Source organism: Frankliniella occidentalis, unplaced genomic scaffold, assembly GCF_000697945.3.
Source record: "Frankliniella occidentalis isolate FOCC.00 unplaced genomic scaffold, Focc_3.1 Scaffold157, whole genome shotgun sequence".
Taxonomy (NCBI): Eukaryota; Metazoa; Arthropoda; class Insecta; order Thysanoptera; family Thripidae; genus Frankliniella; species Frankliniella occidentalis.
In genome coordinates this window covers 542,375-555,681 of record NW_026267283.1, presented here as the reverse complement: position 1 = coordinate 555,681, position 13,307 = coordinate 542,375, and the positions used below count along the sequence as shown (strand labels likewise).

Sequence of the window (13,307 nt, the reverse complement as noted above, 5' to 3'; positions counted from 1 at the left end):
GTGGACTTGACCGCCTGCTTTGCACGAAAGACCATGGCGGTTGAGCCGGGCCGAGTTCTGTCGTGACGGACGTCAGGTGGAGCTGACAGCCGAGTGGCGAGCGTGCCGGTGCTTGGTCCAAGATGCCGCCGGGCGAGGGTTCGATTCCTGGTCGAGGCGAGCCCTTTTTTGGTGCTTGCTGAGTAGGTAGTCAACGGGTTCCATGTGCTCATCTCGCTACAGTCTTGGCCAGTTTATTTGGATGCCGGGAAAAAAACGAATGTGGTGCTCAGTATTCGAACCACCGACCATCCGCGTTCCGATCGCGCGCTCTACCGACTGAGCTGAGAAGGCTGTTGGCATGAAACGGCCAATGTCCGCTGTGGCTGTCTCTCGAAAACACATGGACAGCAGAGCTAATAAAAAAAGCGTCCCTACCAGGAATTGAACCCGTGGTCGATCGTGTTTCGGGGGCCACGCCCCGGCATGCTCGCTACTCGGCTGTCAGCTCCACCTGACGTCCGTCACGACAGAACTCGGCCCGGCTCAACCGCCATGGTCTTTCGTGCAAAGCAGGCGGTCAAGTCCACCTCCTCATCGCGCTGAGGCCCGGGTCGGAAAACACGAAAAATCGTCAATTGATGAACTTATTTGAGCAGGGCGCCAATTTTTTGCCGTCTTTTCGTGTTATCCGACCCGGGCCTCAGCGCGATGAGGAGGTGGACTTGACCGCCAGCTTTACACGGTAGACCAAGGCCGTTGAGCGGGACGGGGTTCTGACCTAACGAGCGCCAGGCAGAGCCGACGGGCGAGCGGCGAGCGTGCTGGGGCTTGGTCCACTGGACGCCGCCGGGCGAGGGTTCGATTCCTGGTCGAGGCGAGCTTTTTTCGGGGCTTGCTGAATGCTGAGTAGGTAGTCAATCGATTCCATGTGATCATCTCGCTGCAGCCTTGGCCAGTTAATTTGGATGCCGGGAAAAAAACGAATGTGGTACTCAGTATTCGAACCACCGACCATCCGCGTTCCGATCGCGCGCTCTACCGACTGAGCTGAGAAGGCTGTTGTCATGAAATGGCTAATGTCCGCTGTGGCTATGTCTCTCAAAAACACATGGACAGCAGAGCTAAAAAAAAAAATTGCGTCTCGACCAGGAATCGAACCTTAGGTCGACCGAGTTTCGAGCCGATGCTCTGGCACGCCGCCACTCGGCTGTCGGCTCCACCGGTGGTTTCTGAGTTCAGAACTCGGTCCCGCTCTACGGGTAGTTGTGTCCGGTGCTTCCGCTTTCGGCTTGTCAGTAATTATCTGCAGAGCAGGGACCTTGATTTTGCTTACACCCTGGGGGCGGGGGCGTCGGATATCATATTGCCATCCACACCCTCTTCAATCCGTTTAAGTAGCTTTTCATTAGCTGCGAGGGGCCCGAAACACATACGTTTGGGCCGGCGTAGTGTTCCGCCTCAGCTCCTTGCTCAGTTCGCTCGGCCCTCGGCCACAAGCACACCTTTCTTCTCCACACTACTATCTTCTTTTGTCTGCAGTCGGTTCGTGTGAAGTTGGGAAGCTGCCTGTGGCCGTGTTGCAGTTCCCTCCCCTGTCCGCACCTCCGCCCTCTTGTCAATTTTGTTTTATTCGGAAGTAAGTCGACTTATTTTTAACAAGGCGCGAGGGTCACACGGCCATACGGTGAAAATAGTTTTTTGTACTATTACAAGACCCGGTCTTGTGGATCTTATGGAGAACGCCCAATGGCATCCAAGGTCCGGGTCTTATAATACAAGAAACTATTTTTACCGTGCACGCGTGAGTTTCGCCGCCAGCCCTGCCCGCCCAGCCCACCCAACCCCTACTCCACACAGCTCCAGCTGTGCGAGCGGTGGGCCGTGCGCCCGCAGAGTCGAGGATAGGCAATGTGAATTCACGGACGTGCTGCGGTGTTGAGCCACACCCTGTACACTGCGTTTAAAGCGCTGGCTTGGCTACTATGTCATGTCAACTTTAGTTTTAGGAAAAATTACTCCATAGACTTCTTTGATCTTTACACCTTGGCTCAGTTAGTCGGACTTCACACTTCTATATTGTGCGACCGGATCAGACTGATTAGTTTGAGATTGGGGTTTTTGGAATGATGTTCACATAATGTCGGTCGTCATATGACCAATGCAGAAGCACGTATTTTCAAATCTGTTCCAAGTAAAACATTGAATAAATAATAAAATAATGCTTTATTGCCCTGGATACATATTATACATGAATACGGGAAGGTCCTGGGTGCTTTTGATGGCCAACTGCTATTGTGTTTGGGCAATTTAAATCTATATTCTAACAAGGAATGTTTTTTCACAAAGCGCTGTGTGAATGCGAACATTACTTAGAATAATACTGTAGTTTTTCCAAAAGAGTGACAAACGAGAAATGCCTATATGAGGCAGTAGGCACTGCATAGACTTATCAAATGCAATACAAAGTTCGCCATCAAGCAGCTTATTGTAATAGGTTGCGTAGTTTCAGTGCCTTTTAAATGAAATTCTGAAAAGTATGGTTGGAAAACAGTATACTCATTTTTAAAAGAATTCCGTTCACACGCCGTGTTATTTAGAATAATCTACAAACTTAACATATATACAGCTATTTTTCACATGGTCAATTTTGGGCAGTTAAATTGACATTAACATAAAATTGTACATAATGAAGAATCATTTCCCACATTTGATATGACTTAACATTCCCCAGGATGCACCAGATTAATGCTTAAAGTACTCCTGTTTGTAGATCACAAATATGTTTATGGTATACATAGTTTTACACATTCTTAACCAAACTTAGCTATACATCCATCGTTAGTTTTAAGGCTAGTGAAATGAACACAATAAAATCACAAACAAAATATCTTATGTGAAATCTTTGATCTGTATAATGAATCCCCAAAGGCAAATAATTAATCGGTTCCTTTTTATTCTATCTGAAATTGAAAGTTATCCAACACAGTAAGTTTCGGATGTAAGGTACCCACTGCAATGCCTGTTTGATATGCTGCCACCTACTCTTAGATCAAAACTGATTACCGAAACTATAATATCTATAATTTGATTTTTTCAGTATACTCGAAAAAAAAGTCCTTGTAGTCTGCCTTTTTAAGATGATATGTTGTGTGTAAGTTTACAGACTTAATAGCGGGGACAAAAGTAGAAAATCTCCCATTAAAAAAAAATTAAACTTAGTCATGGGGAAATGGCTGATATGTGGCAATGCCGGAGCCAGTTTTCACATGAAATTTAGAGTTTCGACAAGGACTTTCCCACATACATGTAATCACAATACACTTTGGTCAGCTTACTCTAGTATACAAGTTTCGTCAAAATCGTATACAGGGGTAAATATTTCTCCTTGCATGGAAGACTCACATAACAGTAATTGCAATTGAGCTCTTAAATAAAAACATACCCTAAATTAGCAAAAGAACAGATTTTTCATTAATAAATTTTCATTTGGTATACACTGTTTGAAGTCAATTGGTACTTCAATATACCTCCTAACACGAGCAAATTAGAAACCATGACCCAGAAGATGAAATCAAACCATGTTCCTGTGCCACCACATTCAAACACTAATTCTTAATCAATAAATAATTTAGTTCCCAAAGTGTTGATGTCATCAAGTTAATAAATAATTTAGATTCCAGATATAGCTGCCTTTGGCTCTTATGTAATTTATTCTCTTGACTAGAATTCCTCTGAGGGGGACGGATTTCGTATGTCCACGTATAAACACACATGAACCATATGTCTGGATTGCCTTTCTTGCAAAACGCAGAAACAAAAATAAAAAATAAAAATACAACACCTAACGAACTTTAACTTTAAGTATAACATGTAGAAGAACTACAGTAGGTCACCGCCAGCGCCTAGAGGCAGCTCACGGAGACCGCGGTCCTTGTGGCCCCCACGCCGGCTGGCTGGGGTGGGGCTGAGCGTCACTGGAGGCCGTGCTGGAGGCCGTGCTGGGGGATGCTCCCGGGTGAGCCAGTTCTTGAAGGACTGCACCGGAGAGGGCTGTAGCTTCTGGCTGGAGATGGAGGCCCGCCTGGCCCATGGCCGGGCCCATGCCGCGGCGGGGAGTAGCCGGCGGGGGCCCCTGCAGCAGGCCCGGGCCCAGGCCCGCCGGGCCCAGGGCCAAGGCCGGCCCCCCCCAGGGCCGGTGGTGGGCTGAAGGTGCCAGAGGGTGGGCTGTAGCAGGCGCCCATGGGTGGGCTGTGGGCGCCCCGAGGTGGGCTGCCGAAGGGCCGGGCCTGGGCGACCAGAGAGAGGGGCCCAACCCCGAGGGGCCCACCCCCGCTGAACAGAGGGTTGGGGGTGGTGGTGGGGGATGGTGGGCCCCCGAGGGAGGGCGGGGGGCTCCCGCCCAAGGACGAGTTGGCTGGCGGGTTGATGCGCTTTTCCTTCTGTCGCCTGCAACACGAGATGCCCACCGGCTAGGTTACATGGCAGAAGAAGCTCTTCGCAGACTACGGCAACGCGCAGCGACCGCCCCGTTGGCGCATACACTCCTCCAGACCTCACAACGGAAAGGGCTCGACCAGCACAGGCGGCAGTTTCGATCATGAATCTATCAAACCACGCCCTCTGATCTGCCTAGACCACGAAACATGCCTTCGCAAAAATGGAATGCGAAGCTCTACAAAGCAGCGGCACTCCGCACAATAGTTGCTCGCGAAACCAAAATGTAAAATTCTAGGCGGCACGAGAGCACTACACTCATGTCTCTGGGTAAAAACAGACAGCAGCAGCGCAAGAGGAGCGGGAAAGGGCGGAGGCGAGGGGCTGAGGAGGGCACGAGGCTGTCCGGGCCAAATACAGCGCGCCGTTTTGCTATTCCACACGATCCTGGACGAGAGCGGAGCGCGGCGGCGGACGCGGCGGGATGCGGGGCGCGGGCAGCGGACGGTGCGCGGGCGGCGGCTGTGCGTGATTCGTCATAAATCTGGTGACAGCTTCCCTTCCCTCCCCCCTCTGCCTCTACTACTACTGCGAGCCGAGCCGGCGTATACGCGAAAGCAAAGACAAAAGGATATGAAAGTGCGTGCAGACAAGAGACGGAAACGTTGCGGGGACGTCGCAAGCCTAAACGCTGTGCGATGACGAAAGATGAGACGGTTTGCGAAGTGGTACTGAGCAGCATGTGCGGGCATGTACCCACAAAACGATGTGAGAAAGGAACTCTGGGCATGGGGTACGCCGATTCACTCGGAAAACGAACGGACTGGCCTTTCAAAGTCGCTAAATTTGAGCGCCTTCACAAAGCCATTTACGTGGTCAGGGAGGAATAAAATTCGTCACTCTAAAGCCGTCTACACGACATTATACTAAAGCACTAGAGAAAAAATACGGGCCCCTTTGCGCCTTTTTATGATTTTTTTGCGAGCATGCCTCTGCCGACTAGACTGTGTCCTTACCTCCAGTAGAATTAAACCTGCCAGGAAGCAAAAACACAACAAGAACAGCGAGTTGGAAGGACTCATAAGGAAGCAGCAGGGAAGAACACGTCGAGGAAGCAGCGACACCTGGGGTTGTCCCCACCACCCCTCCCCTCTCTACGCCCCTCCAGATTATCGAACTGCCTCATTGGATATGGAGTGGCCGAGCCAGGCCAGGCCGACTGCAGAAGTTTCACTTCCGCGTCTTCTGCTGCGGCCACGCGCGCGCCGCGCGCCACTACTACTACTACTACACTTGTACCGAGCACGTAGGGCAGAGAGTTACCTTCTATACCGCAGCTCGCACCAGGTGGCTGCTCGAAAACCCCGTCAACATAAAAAAAGTCCGTCGGGCTTGATATGATATGGTCGCGGCGTGAAAAGTATATATAATAATAATGGAAGTCATGCAGCTCTGCTTGACCGTGTGACGCGAAACTGACCGACCCCCGATGCGATCCGCCGCCACGCCGCGCCGCCGCCGGGCGTGGCGACTTTGTCGCGCAGCTCATAGTTCCTCCCAGCCGGAGGAGGACGTGCGGTGGTTGAGGAACGATCCGCCAGTCGCTCTGCGATATGGGCCGCTGGGAGAGGACTCATCACGTCCTGCTCGCCACTCCTAGAGCTCTCTTGGTCGCGCGCGGAATTGCAAAGTCTCTTCTCGCGACGCTCTCGCGCTCTGGTGCGTCCGCGCCGCGTCGCCGTTTGCGACCATATGCTGGCCCCGAGCAGTGGACGCGTGAGACCCCCCCCCCCCCCCCCCCCCCCATCCCCATACCCTCAACTGAACACGCTCCCGCGGTCCGAGCACATCGCCGTAATCGATGAAGACGAGACCCCAGCAAAGGCAACGGAAAAGAGAGCCGCCACCACGTAGGCCGGGGCGGACACTGTCCACCGGGCCGGCGCCGCGGCGTGGCGGGGCGTGGCGGGGCGTGACGGGGCGTGGCGTGGCGTGGCGCGGCGCCAACGGGTAAGGCCCGTGAGGCTAGAGCCGGCAGGGCGGCACGACGCATTCGTGTCCATGTTGACAATTAGAGCGGTTTGGTGGGAAACGACCGGGGGTATGGAGCTGCTCTGCGCGCTGCGAGGCCCCCCTGCATGGAAGTCCATACGCCGACCCGCGCGGGACGCGACGCGAGGCGAAACAGTTATAGTATGGGAGAAATTATATGAGGATGATGAAAAAAAAGTAAGCGAGAGAAGAGAGAGAAATTAAATGGTAAAGGAGTTTGCACGGCCAGGCAAAAGGTCCACGGTAAAGTGGTTCCGAGAGGAGGAGTAAAAAAATAAAAGAAGAAGAAAGGAACCAGCGGGGAATGCCTCGAGGAGGACGAGACACGCAGTCACGTCCTGGCGCCTTGAGTCCTCCGGCGGCCCAAAAGCAGGACGCGGGCTCGTCCACGCAGCATGCGGAGCACGGACAGAGTACTGCTAATGTGCAGGGCGGCGCTCGGGCTGATGGACCACGTGGCATCATACCCTTTCCAACAAATCAAGTAAATTTAAGCCCCCCAAAAAATGGAAAAAATTGTAAAAAAATTTGAATTACAGTCGGATTTTTGAAACACATTTGATCAGTTTCGCAAGGGCTTCCACCGACCCGCACCGTTGCTACTGCTGCGCCTCGCCGCCGCACGCCCCGCCACGCCACACGCGGGGCGCACCTGTTAGCCACCGCTTGTTATTCGGATCGGAAGCGACTGCCACCTCCACCTCCACCTCCTCCTCCACCGTCACCTCCACTTCCACCGCCGCGCAGAACAAGAATAATGATCCCAAGGCGAACGACGTGTCAAGTCCGCCACTCGTGATGAATATCTCCGGTTTTACGGAAACGGTCTGGTAAGTCAGGTAGTCTGCCCACCCCGTCCTACCCAAATGGTGCCTCGTCTGCAAATGACGGCTCCTCCTGCGCCTGCGCCCTCTGGGCTTCCTGCAGCTCCTTTTACTCCCCCCGCCGCTGCAAATCTTTTCATAGGCACAAACTCACCTGTTACAGAACCACACCCGCACCACCTCCTTCTCCATGCCCAGGTTGTCGGCCAGGATTGAGATCTCCTCAGACGTGGGCTTGGGGTTCTGCAGGAAGCCGCGCTCCAGGGCGACGCGCGTCGTCGTCTCGATGGACGTCCGCTTCTTCCGCCGCCGCCCGATGGCCTCCGGGGTCGAGAGCGGGCTGCTCAGCGAGTTGGGGTTGCTGAACGAGTTGTCCGCGTCCTCGAGCCACTTCTGCAGCAGCGGCTTGAGCTTGCACATGTTCTTGAACGACAGGTTGAGCGCCTCGAACCGCGAGATGGTCGTCTGGGAGAAGTCGTTGCCGTAGAGCTTGCCCATGGCCAGGCCGACGTCACCCTGCGTGAAGCCTGCGGGGCCAGGGGTTAGGTGTGAGAGGGGGTAGAGAGGCGACCAGGGGTCCAAATTCAAGGGTTCAGTGCACCAATATTTATATTTTCCCTTGATTTCTTTTAGAAAACAAAATATGATATATTTCAGTTTTTTTGCCTGTTTTTCCTAAATGTTTCAAAGTATTTTCTTAATTTTTCTGATTTATTTTGAGGGTGGACACGGATTTTTATTTGAACCAACTCACCCAGCTTGATTCGACGCTGCTTGAAGGCTTTGGCGAACTGCTCCAGTTCCTCCAGCTCCACCGACTCCTCCGGCGACGGCTCGGCCAGGGCACGAGGCGTCCCCGAGCCGCCTTTGGGACCACCACCGCCACCGCCGCCTCCGCCGCCGCCGCCACCAGCGCCGTCCGGGAGGCCGGCCCCCATCCCCGGGAGGTGCGGCATGTTCACCACGCCGCCGCCGCTGTTGTTCACGCTGCGGCCCAGGGCGGACGCCTTGTGCGGCCGCCGGTCCTGGGGCTGCTGCCGCTGCTGTCCGGACTGCGCCGAGGACTGGTGGATCTGGGGGACAGTAGAAGAAAACGTGTCACCCTGCCAGAAAATCAATGGGTAAAGTGCGCATTAGGTGGCTGGCTCGCGCCCCTTTGAGTCGTGGTCATACTGTACCGCATTACACGCGTGCGTGCGGGTTGCCTACCCGCTCGGGTGTTTCAGCCCCCGCGAGGCAAAAAGCGATAGGCAAACCCATCCGCGCGCCATGCAGAAGGCAAAGTACGACACGACTGCGGATGTGGACGGCGCTAAGAGTCGTCGCTCACCTGTCCGCCCAGCGAGGTCCTGGCCAGGTGGTGCGCGCCCCCGGGGCCGCCGGGGCTGGCGGACGGGCCTGCCCTGAGCCCCACGGGGGGAGCGCGGGGGGCGCCGGGGCCGCTCGGAGGCCCTCGCCCAGGGAAGGCCGGCGTCCCCTGCGAGCCCAGTAGAGCCTGTGAAGGAGGAGAGGTTTAGAGAGAACCTGCGCGGGGGATGCACCGCTGGCGACCACTATGGTACCTACCTGATTGTGCATAAAGTAGTTGGGTCTGCCGGCGGCGGCGTTCTGCAGGAACAGGTACTGCTGAATCTGCTGCTGCTGCAGCTGCTGCTGGAGCTGCGACAGCAGCTGCGGAGAAAGCTGCCCGGGGAGGTGGCCCGCCGCCACGGCGCTGGCCGCAGCCGCGAGCTGGCTCTGCAACCGCATCTGGGGATTCTGCGCGCCCAGGGCGCTCAGGAACTGCAAAACGGAGAGAGGCGAGAGGTTAGTCACCAGCGGTAGCCCTGGTCAGCGCGAAGTGGTCTGCACCAAAGGTCCTCAAGAGACTTATGCATCAAAAGTATGCATCAGCAGAGGTCTGCACCAGACGTCTGCCCCAGAGATCTGCCCCAAAGGTCTGAACCAGAGTTCTGCACTAGAGGTCTGCTCGAGAGGTCTGCTCGAGAGGTCTGCACCAGAGGTCTGCACCAGAGGTCTTCACCAGAGGTCTACACCAGAGGTCTGCACCAGAGGTCTGCACCAGAGGTCTGCACCAGAGGTCTGCACCGCGCCCGGGAACGGTAATGACGGGCTATAGGTGAGCTCCCCCCACCTCCTCGCACCCACGGCGTACGTACGGGGCGTGTCCCACCAGGTCCCGCCCCGCCCTCCCGTGACCGAACTCTTGTCTTCGAGATATCAATTACCCTAACAACAATCCATTATCACTCGCATTCGGGGGGAAGGGGGGGGGGGGCGCACGTACACATACACACACGGACAGGCTCGCGCCTCATGATGATACCGGCGGGTCGCGCCACACCCCGCCCCGCCCTGCCTCGCCACACCTGGCGGGCAATTACGTGATGGGGCGGGTGTGCAACGTGACACCCCGAGGTGACACCACCGCGAGAGAGGGACTGAAGAGCGAGAGAAAGGCAGACCGAGGGAGGGAGAGATAGAGAGAGAGAGAAGGGTCCGCACTGCTGTGAAAACAATTACACTGACGGCTATAGGCCGCGCTACGCCGCGCCACGCCACCGCCGCCGGCCGGGCTGCACGCCCCAAAGCCTTGTGCGGATCGGGGGCCGGCCGCGAAAAGTCGTTTACCGGCCACTCAATGATTCCCTGGCAGAAAACAGGTTCCTTCTTTGAGGTGGATATTGAGATGGAATACAGAGCAGAGAGCACCCCCTCCCTCCCGCTGCCCTTCACCCTCTCCGCTAGCCAGCCGACCAGCCAAGCAGCCGACGGGCCGGCCCCACGTTTCCCTATGTCCACACGGCCAACTTAGCAAGTCCGAATCGTGTTTGGACAGCCCGGGGTCCGGCCCCGGCCTCCCCCTCCCCCTCACAGTCGTGGAGTACGTACGGACCTGGAGCACATCCACTCTGAGCGTCGTGCGTGTGTGTGTATGTGTGTGCGCAGGCGCGTGTGTGTGAGCGTGTATATATTCCGCTCCGCGCTTTTTTCCTCTCCCGGTCTCGGCGGTGGCCGCCGCTCCCGCCGGCCGCCGTTCCGTCGGCGGCCCGGCGCGCCGCCCGTTTGATGTGAGAGGGTTCCGGGATGATCCATGCGCATGTCTTATGCCCAAGGAGGAGAACCGTCCAGTTTTGTCGGGGAGAGCTCTTCTGGTCCTGCTTGGCAGAGCGGAGCGCGGGGAGCGCGCGGGAGAGCTGCCCGCTGCCCGAGCCGCTGCCCCACTCAGCCCCTCTCGGTACGCACGCGGGCGCGGCGCGTCAATTTTGGAAGGTTGTTGTCGGCGGCAAGAGGGTCCGAACGGTCCGAACGGCGCCCTTTAGGATCCTTTCCTATTGCCAGCAGCCGCAGGCAGGGCGAACATCGCCATGTCCGCCGGCCTTCAGCCCCCGCTAGGCCCACCCGCGCCCCGGCTGCGTAAATGCCGGGCTCATAGGCCAAATCAAATAAGGACGCATGGATCGAAGGAGAGCGGCCGATGACTCTGACGCGAGGCAGAATGAGGGGGTGGGGGAGGAGACAGAAGAGGGGAAAAAAAGAAGTAAGTGTCTTGTATCGAGGACGGAGAGCAAAAGGAGGCCCGCATGATTGTCAATTCCAACAACGCAGTCTGTGAGACCAAGTACAGTATGTTCCGCGTTTGGAACGGCAGCAGCGGGGAAAAAAAAAGAAACGGCAGGGCGGAACGGGAAGGAGAGGGGGGGAGAGAGGGATGGGGAGAAGGAGGGGGGGGTCGATGAGAATTGAAGAGGGACGGGAAAGAGGAAGGGCAGCGACTAAAGCGGTGGCGGTCATGTCATACTCCTGAATGACAACTCCTGTCGGCATACGGCCGGGGCCGCCGCCGTCACGAGGTCTCATGATGAATGATACTGACCAGGTTGAGGGCGGCGGGGGGAGTCGGGCCCGGCGTCACCGAGCCCTCGCTGTCCGAGTCCTCGCCGCCGTCCCGGTCGTCGTCGGGATGCCTGTCCTGGAGGCGGTCCGCCAGCTGGCTCGCAAGCCGCTGCTCGAGGAACCGGTGATGGGGGAGCTGGTGGAGCTGCTCCGACGGCGACGACCTCCCCCGGTCATCGTCGTCGCCGACCCCGCGATCCCGGTGCGTCCTCGACAGGGGGCTGGCGCTGTCCCCGCGGCCAGCGGGACCTGAAACAAACAAGAACACGAGTTACGAAAACTCCATACACATCCCAACGGGCCGCCGCCCATATTCGTACGTGTTTACTTATTCACTTTCTGATTTCAGGCGGCAGTTTGGCTACATGCTTTCCAAATCCCCTTTCTGTCCGTGCCGAGCATACGGTAGTTCACGTCCACAATGGTCCGTCGCTGCGGCAGGGAGGGCGCGTGGGTGGACAAAACCTTAATTCTCTTTTTTTCCCTTCTATCTCTCTCTCTCTCTCCCTTCGCAAGTGGCCTGCAGCGGACAGCGTCATGCCCCCGGGCCTGCCCGCCGGCCTCCCCTCGCCCAGACCCGGGCCGCCCACCCCGCACGGCCGCGGCCAGCCTGCCCAGTCTGGGTGATTTCCATGGATTTCCATGGCTTCGTGAACACGCAAATTGAGTTTCCCTCGCACACGGACGGACGGCGCGCGCGCGGTGCGGGCGGCAGGGGTCGGGGAGGGGGAGAGGGGCAGGGAGTGGAGGTCAATAGCAGACACTAAAACCCCTGACATTTGGGGTGGCTGTTGCACTGGCCGGACCGCAGGACGTCCGTTTCGTTGGCCCTTTCTCCCTCGGGCTACAGTCAGCGTCCAACGACGACCATGTGTGAGAGTGAGGGGGAGAGAGAGCGGCGAGAGGGAGAGAGAAGAGAGAGGAGCGTGAGACGAGAGGGGAGCGAGAGAAGAGGGGAGAGAGGAGAGGAGAGGAGAGAGAGAGAAGACAGAGGGAGAGAAAGGGAGAAAGAGCAGGAGAGAGGGAAAGAGAGAAAGAGAGGGGGAGGAATGTGAAGGAGGGGGGCGCAGAGTGGCCGTGTGAGACCATTCGCCGTGCGGCGGCTGGCGGCGCGGAGAGCCCGGGACCTAAGAGGATTTCAATAAAATAGCCATCGGAATGAATGAAGGCGAGCGGAGCAGGCGGAGGGTGGCCATTCCCTCTCCCTTGTGCCACGCCCCGCCCCGCCTGGTGCACCGCCACCGCGCGTGACTCGCGGTCCGCACGGTCTGCCCCTCCCTCCGCGTTTGACATTCACATCTCGCGCAGTGTTCGCCCTTGTTCGCAACTTCCTCCGTGCGCCCCTACTCCCCGCACACTCGGCCCTTCCACCCCCACAATGCCAAATTTTTATAATATTTTCTGGAAAAGTTGGGGCAAGCAATCAGGTCGTGGTGCTAGGAAAATGCGAATTGCCCAATTGCCGCGAAATGAAACGAATGCATTTAATAATTTCTCGGCGTATTTCTATCGACCCGCGATGAATCCGATTATCATCGCGCGATCAGTGAATGCGAATCACAGAGAGATGATATCAGAGCAGCGCGGGGTCCGAATTGAAAGCCGACGGCGCATGCGCGCTGCCGCTGTCTACCCTGAGCTGAGCAGCACCCGCCCGGCCCCTGCCTGCAGCTCCTGAGCGCGCCCCGGCGGCCACCTTCCCCTGCTGCTGCTGCTCCAGCGCCTCCTCCTCCCCGAACGGCCGGAGGAGCTCCTCGGGGAATCAGACGACACCAAAGTGACAAAAAACATGACTTTGGCCCGGGCCAGCTCCTGCCGCCGCCGCTGCTGCTGCTTTTGCTGGTCGAGCAGGATTTGTGTCCAGGACCTCTGGTATGGGGCCGGCCGGGGGTCCCAGGGGCGGCCGGCAGCAGCGGCGTGTTTATTTATGTGTCCAGCCTACGTCCAGCGCGTCCAGCGCCGCGCGCCCCGCCCGGGCGGAGCGGCCATTTCCACCCCCCACCCCCTCACCCCTCCTCGGTGTTGACACAGCCCTCTGTTTCATAGGATTTGGACCTCGGCCCTCCTCTTCCGCGACGCACTTCCCTCTACTCAAACAGTGTCCAATTTATAAACGTA

At 56.9% G+C, this 13,307-nt stretch overlaps 1 protein-coding gene across 4 annotated transcripts in view; it reads right to left on the bottom strand.

The window, feature by feature from the left end:
• Positions 1 to 2,186: 2,186 nt before the first annotated feature.
• Positions 2,187 to 13,307, bottom strand: part of LOC113203346 (collagen alpha-1(I) chain-like) — a 148,085-nt gene continuing 136,964 nt past the window's right edge. For 3 of the 4 annotated variants that reach the window (XM_052271296.1, XM_052271297.1, XM_052271294.1), the window contains 6 exons: positions 11,170 to 11,438; positions 8,859 to 9,074; positions 8,623 to 8,787; positions 8,047 to 8,365; positions 7,447 to 7,819; positions 2,187 to 4,451 (listed from right to left, as the gene is read on the bottom strand). In XM_052271296.1, coding sequence (XP_052127256.1) covers positions 3,896 to 4,451; positions 7,447 to 7,819; positions 8,047 to 8,365; positions 8,623 to 8,787; positions 8,859 to 9,074; positions 11,170 to 11,438 — 1,898 coding nt within the window. In that variant the 3' untranslated portion in view covers positions 2,187 to 3,895. The remainder of the gene's footprint in view (positions 4,452 to 7,446; positions 7,820 to 8,046; positions 8,366 to 8,622; positions 8,788 to 8,858; positions 9,075 to 11,169; positions 11,439 to 13,307) is intronic. The other variant, XM_052271295.1, reaches the window with a different exon arrangement.